General features: G+C 39.8%; 1 protein-coding gene across 4 annotated transcripts in view; it reads right to left on the bottom strand.

Moving 5' to 3' along the window:
* Positions 1 to 13,034, bottom strand: part of ANO4 (anoctamin 4) — a 181,188-nt gene that overhangs the window by 26,010 nt on the left and 142,144 nt on the right. For all 4 annotated transcript variants that reach the window (XM_071800515.1, XM_071800519.1, XM_071800524.1 and 1 more), the window contains 3 exons: positions 11,237 to 11,319; positions 4,638 to 4,778; positions 1,925 to 2,089 (listed from right to left, as the gene is read on the bottom strand). In XM_071800515.1, coding sequence (XP_071656616.1) covers positions 1,925 to 2,089; positions 4,638 to 4,778; positions 11,237 to 11,319 — 389 coding nt within the window. The remainder of the gene's footprint in view (positions 1 to 1,924; positions 2,090 to 4,637; positions 4,779 to 11,236; positions 11,320 to 13,034) is intronic.

Genomic DNA, 13,034 nt, shown 5'->3' with positions numbered 1-13,034 from the left:
TATCTTTCTCACTCTCCTGCTACTTTTCTTGAGTCATGGTTTGTAGAGGATTCAACTACCTGAACTGCTCCCAGGGATTTTTTTCTTTTTTTTTTTTTTTTTTTTCTCCAAAAAGTACCTCTACTGTCCTTCAGTAGACTACATTAATCCATTATGGGAAGTGAGGGATTATGTTCTTAAGTCCTTCTTCTGAAAAGCTTCTGCAGTTTCATATTTTGAGGATCTTTGTTTCTATGAGCTATATCCAGATCGAAGGCTGTGGTTATGAGTATAAGGTTTAATAAATCCATCTTTGCAGTGCTCTACTTATTTGACATGTTTTAGGAAATAAAACAAAGTTTCTCAAAAAGCACCTTCAAGCCATCTTCCATTCTGTAAAAAAAAAAAATCTCTAAGCTGTAAAACTCTCTGAGAAGCAAACAATTTTGATTTGGCAGTATTTCTTTGTTGCTGCTTCACTGCATATACAATGACATATACTGAGAGCTTGGAAATGGCTGTTGTACTGACATAAATATATATACTTTTCTTTTTATTTCTTCTATGCTTGTTTTGTGCTCTAGGTGGATTAGAGAAAACCCCCCAAAGCTGCAGACAACAAACAATAAATCAAAAATAACATGAGAGACCTCCATTCAAATTCAGAGAGAATAACAGCTTCTACCTCTTCTTTTTGCCTTTTCTCAATCTATAGTCTCACCTTAGGGAGAACATAGGAAAGTCAACAATTCTTTATAGACTGTCCTAGTCACCAATTCAGTTTTCCCTGTGCCAAATGGAGAAGTAAAGTCCTGCAGCAAAGCCTCTTGGAATTCCCTGCTCTATAAATGAGAAGCTGTTAAGATTAATTTTTAGATGATGGAAATGCTTGGTTATTGCACAGGAAAGAAAGTAGTCTCCAAGCTAGCACTTGGAAATGTGCAAGCCTGAAATAACATCTCATACCTCCCCTGGGAAGTAAGTCAGCATATCTCATGGACCAAAGCCTAACGTGTTTTTTTTGCAGAAGACACCTACTACTGGTCGGGTAAGAAAAACTTCACCTTGGCTCCAGTACCTGGATGGTTTGTAGGCTGACCCCTTCTTCTCCTTAAAGTACATTCTTATGATGTCAGTTGACAAATACCTGATAGTAAAAGCCTATATACCTCTTGTCAAGAGCAACTACTAACTATGACAGCAATATACAGAAGTAGCTGCATTTCAATGGAAAGATGATACTCATTCCCCCTCTAATCTATGGTATACTCACTGGGGCTGTTACCACACAGAAATTCTATTTTTGTCTTTGTCTAAAGTCTAGTTTCAAACCAGTTCACAAGAACCTGACCTCAGCCAGGCCCCCTACAATGCACCCAGACCATGTCTCTGGTGTACCCTGGCTAAGGCCATAGGCAGGTCACAGAGCAAGTCATGTTTACTCAAACCTCGTGAAGTTTTCAGACTGAGGCAATTCTCCTGCATATGGGCATTGTGTTTGTATACTCGTACCCTCACTGGCAAACTACTGTAAAAATTGATGCTAGAATTACTGAAACTAAGATAAACAAAATTAAGCTTGGCCACTGTATCTAAACAATAACATCAAAACATTAATTAAAAAGAAGAATATTAATGAAAAGGACTGAAACTTTCAAGTATGTGAAAGGAAAAAAAAGGGGCAGAGGATAAAACAGGGGTATGGACATGTCTCCCTAAAATATTTTTTTGAACATTCAAACATGCTTTACATAATGTTTTGGGTTTGGAATCATACTTTATATAAATAGTGAATGACACCCATAAACAGCAATGCCATGTCAGGCTTAGCAAGACACTCCACTCCTGCTGAAAAGGGAACTGAAAACACTCAGTGGTCTGCAGACTGAGATGTCCACTGATCTGATGGCTCAGATATAACTTTGGATATATTAGTTTTACTCACCACATTCAGAAGCATGATGATGCAAAAGTTGATGCACACTGCAGTCCCTGTAGTTGCAACCTGAGAGTTATTCCTGATTAAAGCCCACTTAAAGGCAGCAAAAGTGCTGACAGTCACAACGCGGTAAATAACAATGCCAAAAACAGCAGCAATCACCACACAGATCTAAAGAAAAAAACAGAGAGAAGAACCTGAAAACTTCCAATACAACAGGAGTTTACTTCTCTCTGAAATGTAAAACAATGAAATGAAGGACTTGAAACATACATTTTAGTTTCAGAGAAAGGTTTCAATATTGTCAAGTCTTTTTTTATTTTTCATAATGCAAAATATATTTGAAAGAATATGAAAATAATTTTTAGTTTTAAACTTTTTTTTTTTTGAAGTACCTCTTCTTTAGCATGAATATGGAAACGGTGTTGCCAGCTCTGGGAATCAGAAATTTTCCTTACATGCATGTTCCGTAATGTGCAAGTCGCGTCTCAAGCTGATGTTCCAGCTTGATGGTGTCATATTTGGGGTGGATTTTGTGCTGTAATGGACTCCCCACTTACAGGAAAAATGTCTCTATTTGTAAGCACTGCCTCAACTATAACCCCGGCAAGCTACTCTAGTGAGCTGTTTCTTGCTACAGTTCTGGAAAGATTCTGTCCAGGGAAGGTAACAAATTCAACTGCCCTTGTAATTTCTTCTCTGATGAGACTTCCAGCAAATGTGACAGCTATAATGTGAAAGCCATGCAGCTGAGACAGCCTGCTAAATCACTTGATGTTCCATATACAACAGCTGAGCACTAAATGATAACTGTTTTCCATTGTGACCAATTTATGTCACAGTTTAGCAAGCCACCACAAGGACAAACAGTTGGGAATTATTGTGGGTGACTCGTTTCACAGGAACACTGACACAGTACCCACTAGCTACCTTAGTAGGAAAGGAGACTTTCTTTGGTAGAAGATAGATGATTGTTTGCAGAAGATAGGTGTATTCCAAGGTCATACATTGGTCAACTTAAACCTATCAAAATTGAAGTGTATTTAAGCTAACTGAATGTGCAAAATGATTTTGAAAACACTGAGTGCTAATCAAGCTGGTTTCATATTTTATGAGTTACAAAATTGATTGACATAATCTCACTGCAGAAGAAAAAGAAAAATGTGTGTGAATGTGAAGGATTGTTTCTGGATTCCCTGCATAGTGTTGAGGGGAAGAAGGACCAATTTCCTTTGTTAACAGGGAACCACTAACACAGTTCAAGGTCTGTTAGTAACTCCACCGGGAGAGTTAGCACTGTGAAATTTTGAGAACTGCTCTAACTTGAAGATTTGGTAAGTGTATATTATATCTCCTGTACTTAAAGCTATAATTTTAAAGGAATATTTTTACCTAAGTGGGGGAAAATTCAGAGTTTTTCTAACTCATTGGAAGTCCATGCTTTGCCAGCAATAACAAATATCTCCAGTGAAAGTAATCCTTGTCCTGTTTCAAGGACTGTTTTGGGGACAATTTGTGGTGCACACAATTCAGAGCAAGGCTGCTTTCTCTGGCACTTTGAGCAAGATCTGTCACTAGGCTAAGAAGATTAATGATTGTATTTGCAAAGGGTAGGGAGTGAAAACTGTCCCCCTTCAAGAAAAAGACATAAGGAAAATATGCAAAATGTTGCAGGTGTAGAACCAATTCTGCGCAGAATCAATCAATTCTGTGCAGAATCAATTCTGCACTCCCACTCCTGAGTGGGAGTGTCTTCAAGGACTGAGTTGGAATGTTGGCTCCTCGTGCCCAGTGCTTCTCTGTGTGTCTCTGTCCATCCACCTGACATACCAGGGCACAGCTCATTTTGATAACACCCTTGCCTTTCTTGCCCAGGATTGCTTTGGACAGTTTTGAGGTCATCAGTTTCTTACAAGCCGTCTCCCCTGTTCCCTCCAATCTCATTCAAACACAAAGTTGCTGGGCTGGCTCACCTACCTGGCTCTCCACAGCTCTTGAAGCTCTACACATGTATGGTTTTCTAGCGTTGTGGGAAGGCCCTAGTAAATTGCATGAGGCTCTGAGTTGATGTCAGCTGTGTTTTCAAGACCACTGCGTTTGTGATGTGACTAACAGCTTCAGTGAAGTTATAGGATGGGGGCATTTCAGCAGAAATGCATGCAGCTCTCTTTTAGGAGAGATTTTGCTGCTGTGTTTATTTTGCACTTTGGAAGCAGGGAGAGATTACTCATTTTAGACAAGCAACATCGGTTTCTCCATTTCAATTGCACTAAAAATATGAACCTTCTTTCCTTACCTCTTCAATACACTGAAAAACTAGGACATATTAACATCATTAAGCACTTAGATTCTCTGTAGAGTTTACAAAGGACAACTGCCACCTCCATGGCATGTCTCCCCATCACTCAGCACTGTCTACACAGGGAAGGCAAGGAAATCAGTGAGCTGAAGTTGATGCCTAAATGTGATCTATTCTGGCACGTGTGTGGTTACATATAGCGTTAGGTGTATAGCCTTGAAAAAATGACTTAGCTATCTGTGAGACTAAACTAGTGTAGGACTGTACAGAAACTCAGGTGATTTGCTATGTACAGATTTTCAGCCTGTAGTAAACATGCTAGAGCTTGTTTCACTTTTAAGCAGTGAGATAATCAAGATAATAAAGAGATAATGTTATTTTGCATTTTTTCAACTGGTAAATAAAAAAAAGTTCTCAAACCATAAAAAATATTCCAGATGCAGAAACAATGAGTCTGCTGCATTTATCTGCAAATGCTTGATAAGGCTCTGGCTTCCCAGATATAGGGTTCATTCGTTCTTTCTTGGAGTACTTGGCTTCAAACTGCGGACGTATTTCCTCCTAAAGAAAAAACAGAGAATGTTCACGTACAGCACAGCTAAGAAAGATTCTGTAGGAAACTTCAGATCACTGTTCTTGGGAATTCTTTGAATTCAGCAGCTGGCATAGCTACTAGGAAAGCTGAGCTGGGAAATCAGGTCTCCTTCATAAGAACTAGAATAAATCACTGGACTCATAAAACCATAGTGGGAATATCTAGTAAACTCCCCAGTTAGCTACTCATCTAAACAATATGGCTGTAAGCCAAATAATTTTCAGGTTGATACCACAGAGTTTTCCAGCCTGATATTATCCTATTGATACTAGAATTCTACAAGAAAGCAAAAAGGAGAAAAAAACCAAAACAACAAAATCAAAACAAAAGCACCACAAAAAAAACCCACCAGCAACTAAAACAACAACAACAACAACAAAAAACAAACCACCACAAACCAAAAAAAAACAAACCAAACAAAAAAACCCCACAAAACCAAACAACCAAACCCCCTCCTTTTTCCAAACATAACTACTGTTTGCTAGGTAGTTGGTTACCTGTCTGTTATTAGCAAATGTTTGTCAGCTTTTGAAGAAGCCAAGCCATCTAATATTCCTTCCTAATTTGAACAATGTTATTATCAGGAACAGCTTTCAGCAGCAGGTATATCAAGTCCTGCTTTGCCATAAAAACTCACTTCTGTAATGAAACCTGGGGATTTCTTGGGGAGACATTTCGTTACATGTGTTTACAGCCTTGTCAGAAGGCAGGGCTCACCCTTAGTTCAGGTAAGACCACACAGTCTTCAGCTGCTATGGGGCTGCCCCACCACCCTGCCATCTTGGAAGTTCACCAACAGCAGGTGTCCTGTGCCACCTCACCCAAGTGTGACATCGGGGATGCTGTCAGAGATCAGAGAAAGCATCAGGCTGTGAAGATGGACTCTCACAGCTGCTGGCAGTCCGTATACATTAGATCAAGTTTTACAATGCTCTGGTGTACATTGGAGAACTGACCTATGGTACAGCTGGCTACAAGGGAGGGCAAATGCCACTATGGACGGTCTTTGCAGGTTTTGCATCAGGCCTCTGCTATGTGTTTCTCTGTGACAACCAAGAACCCAGATTACCAACTTCAGTCACTTCCCACCCTTCAACAGCATTTAATTGAACTTTGACTGACTGAAAGTTGTAAATGCCCAGAGCTTAAATGACTGCATTGAAATCGGCGAATGTTAACTGCTCACACAAGCCTTTAGAATGTGAATAAAAATAAGATATCCTAAAATCCTACATTCTTTTTATAAAATTCCCCTGGGGAATTCTTATTCTCCCAAATTCAAGCAGCAACCTGGTAACATGGTATTAAAAAAAATTAAGAGGCATGAATGCTCAGCTGCAATGCCTGTGTAACTAATTATGTGCTTGAGGGAATCAGCCCTACATTAGCTCTGTACAAAGGCTAAGCACATTTCTGTGGAGGCAGGGTAACACCTTGCTCTTATTCTACCTTGCTCAAGCTGTTTCTGCCATATCAGGGATGAAGGCTGCTGAGCAGACCATAATCTAGCAAGATAAACAATGCAAGTAGTATTCTTGTATGCCCAGGGACATGCAAAAGGACAGAGTGTGACAGCATTGAAGCAGGGCACTTGAGAATTGCACCCTGTAGATTGTGCAAGGGCTCTGGCAGTTGACTTTCCGAGTTGCATACAAGAAACCCTTTCTCCTCCGCAGCTGTCTCTAAGCCAAGGTTTGATTATCTTTTACAATCTGCACTGTAGGGAAGTCCCTGTCATATCAAACTGTGCATGAATCTAGGTACCTCTTATGATCTCCACTCAATTCAGATAATGCAAATGCTATTTTTATACATATATCTCCACACACAAGTGAAACTCTGGCATGAAACCTTGATCCTTGAACCTTTAATGATACTAAGCGAAACTGAGCGCAGCCTGAAGCAGGAAGAGGACAATACGTATCAAGCTGAGGTTAATGACACTGAAGTGACACTAAAGAAGAAAAAAAATTGATATTTCAACTGGGAGTGCCAGGAACTCTGCGCAGTTAGTTTCTTGTTGCACACCCAGCCAAGACCCAGTTATTCTCCATGTCTCCCACCTTGCACCTTATTTACAATAAAAGGAAATCCAGATGTGCAGGGCTGAAAGAGCCAGAGACATTCAGCCCATGTCCCCAGGCTGCAGGACCTGGATGCCACAGGGGCTGCCTGCGTGCCTGCATGCCTGTCTTGGGTGAAAATCTAAAATGCTGAGGAATACACGAGGTGGCATATCTGAACAGATTTATTTCTTCTTCCCATTGTCTTCATTATTTCATTTGTCTCCTCATTTAGAACAGAAAAGTGATACCAAAGTGATAGGAAGCCTTATAAATGCTGGTTCTAGTTGATCTATTGTTGGTAGGAATTAATAAATTTCCCTCTGTAGCAAAACCCTGTTTTTCAATTTGACAATGAAAATTAAAGCCAGCAAAAGCTAGATGTGGCAGAAAATGTTAATAAAAATAAGAATGTTCATTAACAAAAGCTTGGTAATTAGAACTCTTTAATTTACTTTTTTGAAATAGCTAATAAAAGAAATTGACTGATTTTGTCCAGTGATAACTGAACGGAATGTAGAGAGGAAATTTAATTAGCAGTGATTATATTAGAAAGCAGCACTTTTAGGAGTAAAATTTTCACCTTATTGAGACAAAATACTCACTGACGTCTCACTGACATGTGCAACTTCATGATCAAACTCCACAGGATGTGTCTTTTTCAATCTACGTAAAAGAGACTGTTCTCCTTCCTTCTCACTTCTCAAATATGGATCAGTCCAATTCTTTACTCACAAGAGAAACCATACTGATTTCTGGAATATCAAATACAGATCAGTGTCACTGCCTTAGGCCAGAGCTTTGTGCACTAGAAGAGCTACTCCAATCTTTTTGTGAAATATATAGTTTTCTTTCAGGAGTTTTCAGAGTCCTTCAACAGGCAAATTCTTGCAGGAGTCCTTCCTAGTCCAAGGATATCACAGAATCACAGAATGGCTGGGGTTGGAAGGGACCTCTGCAGATCATCTAGTCCAGTCTCCCTGCTAAAGGAGGTTCATCTAGAACAGGTTACACAGGAACATGTCCAGGTGGGTTTTGAATATCTCCAGAGGAGACTCCACAGCCTCTCTGGGCAGCCTGTTCCAGTGCTCTGTCACCCTCAGAGTAAAGAAGTTTCTCCTCATATTCAGATGGAACTTCTGTGTTTCAGTTTGTGCCGATTGCCCTCTATTGTATCACTGAGGACAACTGAAAAGAGTCTGGCCCCATCCTCTTGACACCTGCCCTTAAGATATTTTTAAGCTTGTGGGCTATTGTCCTCTGTATATTGTCCTCTATAGCTCAGATGTAGAAAGGGGATTTGTAAAAGATTGAAAATCTGAATCTTGACTACTGGGACAAAGGTACCACCCCCAGAAGTAAGTCTCCTTACGAAGCCTGTGGTTTGCAGATCATCCTGCTTGCAGCTGAAGACAATGGCAAAGTGAAGAGGTGGACTCTGAACCCCTTAAAAGGGAAATGATCTCTACGCTTTTTCAGCTGGGATATCAGCTGCTCGCAAACTGTGACTGTCTTGAGGGAAAAGTTCTGCAGATCCCAGTGCCAATGGAAAAGTGCAGCATTCACTCCTCAAGAAGAGGAGACAGTGGTCCGTAGAGGTGACCTTAAAGCCAGGACATGCCTGAGTTGTGCAGTAGGTATGGGCACTGGCAGCTGTAGCATCTTCAGAGAAGACACCTCTAGGACAAAATCAGGTCCCGCTTTTGGGATCCCACTGAATGCTGAACAAAGGAAGAAGTGATGTCTCATGCCAATAAGACACTGATGCTCTGATGGCTGGTCACATAAATCTTTGAGAAGCAGCCAGTTGAGTTCCTATTGGCATCTTTAACCTCTAATTTGAGAAAGAAAAGTACTCCCTGGCACACTGCTTCTGAAAAGACCGCTGCCTCTTGCTCTTCAGACTTATAAAACTCCTTCCAGAACTGCGAGAAGGTGCAATGAACAGCTCTGGAGCAGGAACACTCACCACTGTCCCAGGACACCTGACTGAGGTCTTGTTGACAGCTCATTGGAAAAAGCTCAGTGTAAGAATGAAAGACCAGCTGACCATCAGCAGTGAGTAGGTATCCTCTGAAAATTACTGACATGCTGGCCAAGCAGAAATAATCTGCCAGCGGAACACAAGCAGGTCTTACTAAAAAAAATATGATTTAATAGACATCATAAATAAACACCAGATTTCTGTGAGGATAGTTTCAACTACCAGAAGCTCTTTCAGGCTTCTTGACTGGAAGAGGAAAAACCTAGCAACTCTACTCTCTTCTGTGTTTTCAGTGTTTATTCCAGCTAAAGGCTTAGTTGCATAGGCATGGTCAGGCTCTCACAAAAAACCTTAGAATGCAGAGAGTGAATCTTCCATGGGAATGCTTTCCTCCAGGCTCTGCAAGATGACAGACACTTTCATTAGCAGCAGCAAGGCTGTAAGAGGAGGTTGGGCATGTGCATAAAGAGGAGAGGGAAAGAGAATGGGGAGTGGTCCTGAATGGGCTTGGAGCTGTTGTGGTCACACCTGAGCAAAAGACTCCTCCAAGCATTGCCACAGCAGCCAGACACCCCTTAGTATTATTACATGGAAAGAAAAAAGGGCAAAAACCCCCACCATCACAACACCAACAAAACCCAAAACCAACCAAACAAAATACACAAAAAAACCCCAAACAAACAAACAAGCAAACAAACAAAAAGAAACAAAATCAAAACCCAAACAAGCAAAACCAACCAACCAACCAAACCAATCAAAAACCCAAAACCAAAAACCCAAACAAAAGAAAAACCAAAGCATCACTTAAGGACAACCTTCCCAGGAAATTCAATACTTGTAAATGGACTGATCACAGAAGATTCAGATGGATGGCTTTATAAATCAGCATAATACCAAAGCCCAGTAGGTTAAATGGTGAAAAGGGCAGACGTATAACATGCCGAACTATAAACATCTGCAAGACCAGTTTTCCTAGGAAAAATTAAAAAGGGCATGTTAAGGGCTCTTTCTCATTCTGGGGAGAGTGAACTATAATCCTGACTTGGAAAGTGCAACTTGGTACATCCATCTTTTGCCTTAGCTGTTAGCAGCAGCAGTGGCTTTTTTTGTAACTAGCCATGAGGGGACACGGGGACTGCAGGTCAATCCTGACCAATATTTGAACCTCAGGCAGGACTATCTTAGTGTGGTCTCTCTGTGGCTCATCAGCATTGGCAAGAGCTGGCTGCTAATCTCAGGAGAACTAAATCAGTATTAGAGTATTTTCTAAGTACACGACAATAGTCCTGAAGCATCACCAAGAACTGACAGCATATGTGCACAAATAATTATATTCCTGTTGCTATAAAGAAACTGATTTCCAGTTGTATAAATTATGTCATTTTATGTTCCTGGATTATTTTCTTAGTCATTAAGCATTAAAAAAAATAAATCCTACCAGTAATTGAGCAATTGTACCATTTCATGGCCTCATTGAACTACATTGCCTTGTAGAGACACAAATCGCATAACTCAGAAGTCTGTTTCTCTGCTAGCAGGATTAATGAAAATTAAATTCTTCTACAGAAGCAGCAATATAGAAGTTCGGTTGCATTGAGACCATTACAGTAGCCTCCAAGAGCTTCAGGATAGTCTTTGGAGAGGAAGGAGAGCAGATTTTGGTGACACCTGTATGTCCAAATCCCACTTGAGGAGCACTTTTTCTGCCACACTCACTGAATCTTGCTTTTCTCCTTCCTAATAAAACCTTTTAGTTTCACTTAGACCTCAGCTCTCAGTCCTAAGAGAATGCTGTTTCTTCCTGGTAACCACCACAGAAAAAGGTTAAGGATTTTTTTTGCTTTTTACTTTCCTCCCTAAGGGGATTTCCTCCACAAACAGGGGATGAACTGGTTCATCTCCCTCAGTCTCTCCATAGCACTGTATATTGAGGCAGCCAGCACCTGAATGTACAGAGGCTGGTACAAGCCTCACAAAGCTTCCTCTCCATTAATATTCTTAGTGGCTATCTAAAAGAATAAACAAAACTAATTTTCCAAAATTCATGGTACCCAGGGCTGTGAAGAATTTACTTGGATTCAAAAGCAATATTTGTTAGCTTTCTCCAAAGTGCATTTTTCTTCCGCTGACATCTCCCACAATGACAGCCACTGATATGTTGAAATTAATTTAGATTTACAAAGGGGTAAAAAGAAAGGATAGTTTGGCCTGGGGAAAGTTTCTTCACATTCCAGAGGAAACATCTGAGGAGAAAGATGCTCATTTCCTAGTCTATGAAGATCTGAAGAATGAATTAAAAACAAAATCTAAAGAAAAACATGTTTACATTTTTATCCAAATACTTTTTATTAAAGATTAAGTATTTTTTTATACGAACCTCTTCTTCTTCCCAGTCGATCAAGTCCCAGTCATAAGCAATTACTGCTCGCCTTCTTTTCCAAAACTCCAGAAAAACAGTTGCTGAAGCAAATAGAAACAAAACACAAAATAGTTTTGAAGTCAAGAAAAGGTTAACTCCTATCACAAAACTGTTGAATGAAGCTGTTACATTTTTTCATTTCTTTGCATAAATGAGTTGCTTTGAACAGCAAATCATGCTGATGATCAAAACTGCTTTCAAAAAGCACTGCTTTCTAAGGATTACTTAGCTTGCTTCAAGTATGATTGAGGCTTTAGAGATTTCATTTAGTGCTAAATGAGAATGTTTAATTTCTAACCAACCAAGGGAGGACTCTCAGAGAATAAAATTGTTCCTGTGAGTCATCATTACTAGATATAGCAGATTTCTGATGAAGCTAAAGGCTTCTTGGGGCTATTGTAGATAAAGAAGTAACCTTCTTTCTTTAAAGACCATGTGCAATGAACAGAAATGAACCCAGAGGAAGCACATTCCAGTGCATGTGCAAACCTATAGAGTACTACTGAGGAAACAGGAACTTTTGTCATACACCTTTCTAATGCAGACAAATTATTTCACACTATATGAGTGTGCACATGTGGTGTGGCATTAACATCTGTCAATTAAACATTCTGTGCTGCACAGCTCTGAGAGAGTTCAAGATAATATAATATGCCTGTACTTGACTGTGCTGCCATTTTGTGATGGAAGGAACAATCAAGGAAGCAGTCAGTCATAAATTAATATGTTCATATTCTGGAGATTAATACTGAGCCTGTTCATGGTTACAGGGTGTTTATTTATTTATTTATTATTATTATTTTTTAAAAAGAATGTAGAAGCTGCCTAAAGCTAACACAAATCAATGGAAAGGCTTCCTCTCCCACTGTGAGGTTTGACTCTACCCTTCATTGCTCACTTAAAAGCATCAGGCTGATAACCACTGAGAACATAAACCTCTTTGTGTATGAGCTATAGCACAGTATCAGCTGTAACACTGTCACAATGGCCTGGTGATATGTTCCACATCCAGTTCTAAAATCATCTCCTTATTGGACTGTCTGCCCAACTGCAGCATATTGACAGTGAAACCACATGATATTAAACACCAGCATCAGTTTGGTGAAAGTGAGTTTTTAACCAGTAAGAATTATTATATTTTAATATATTAGCCCATACAGCTAAGATATGCTTAGAAAATTTACACTGTGAGCAGATGAGATATCAAAAGCATGTTTAAGGAGGCAGCTTTTTGGTTTGAAGGCATTTTCATATATCACGTCATCCTTTTTCTGAAAGCTGGAGTTATGTTACAGTGGGTAACCAGCTGCTTTGATTTAATGTAATAAAGAAAGTCAATTCAATCTCCCGAGCCTAACATTTCTATGACTTTTTGTAATAACTGCAGTATGATGCGTTGGGATCAGCAAAACTAGTAAGTGCTAATGAGGCTTCACTGTTGCTGAACCACCACATTGTTCATTCCTTGAATTGTCTTCTGGTGGGGCTGCATCTCTCCTATCAGCTCATTTTGAATTATTTTGTACAGGTTAAACAAGCAGTCCTGCACTTTTTGGAGAATGGGGAGAAAAAAGCCTGATTGATTAGTACCACTGTGTTTCCGTTCCAAAAAGCAGCTGGAATCAGGACTCAAGTGGGTATATGGGTCTATAGGCATGAACATCTCAGATACGTCTGTGCTGAACTGTACTTCTTTTCTTTCTTGTTTTTCACACACTTGGAGTGAGGAATCTATAGTTACTATATTTAGTATATA

Source organism: Patagioenas fasciata, chromosome 1 (genome assembly GCF_037038585.1).
Source record: "Patagioenas fasciata isolate bPatFas1 chromosome 1, bPatFas1.hap1, whole genome shotgun sequence".
Taxonomy (NCBI): Eukaryota; Metazoa; Chordata; class Aves; order Columbiformes; family Columbidae; genus Patagioenas; species Patagioenas fasciata.
Note: the sequence above shows the minus strand (reverse complement) of the source record. Positions and strands in the feature narration are given on the sequence as shown.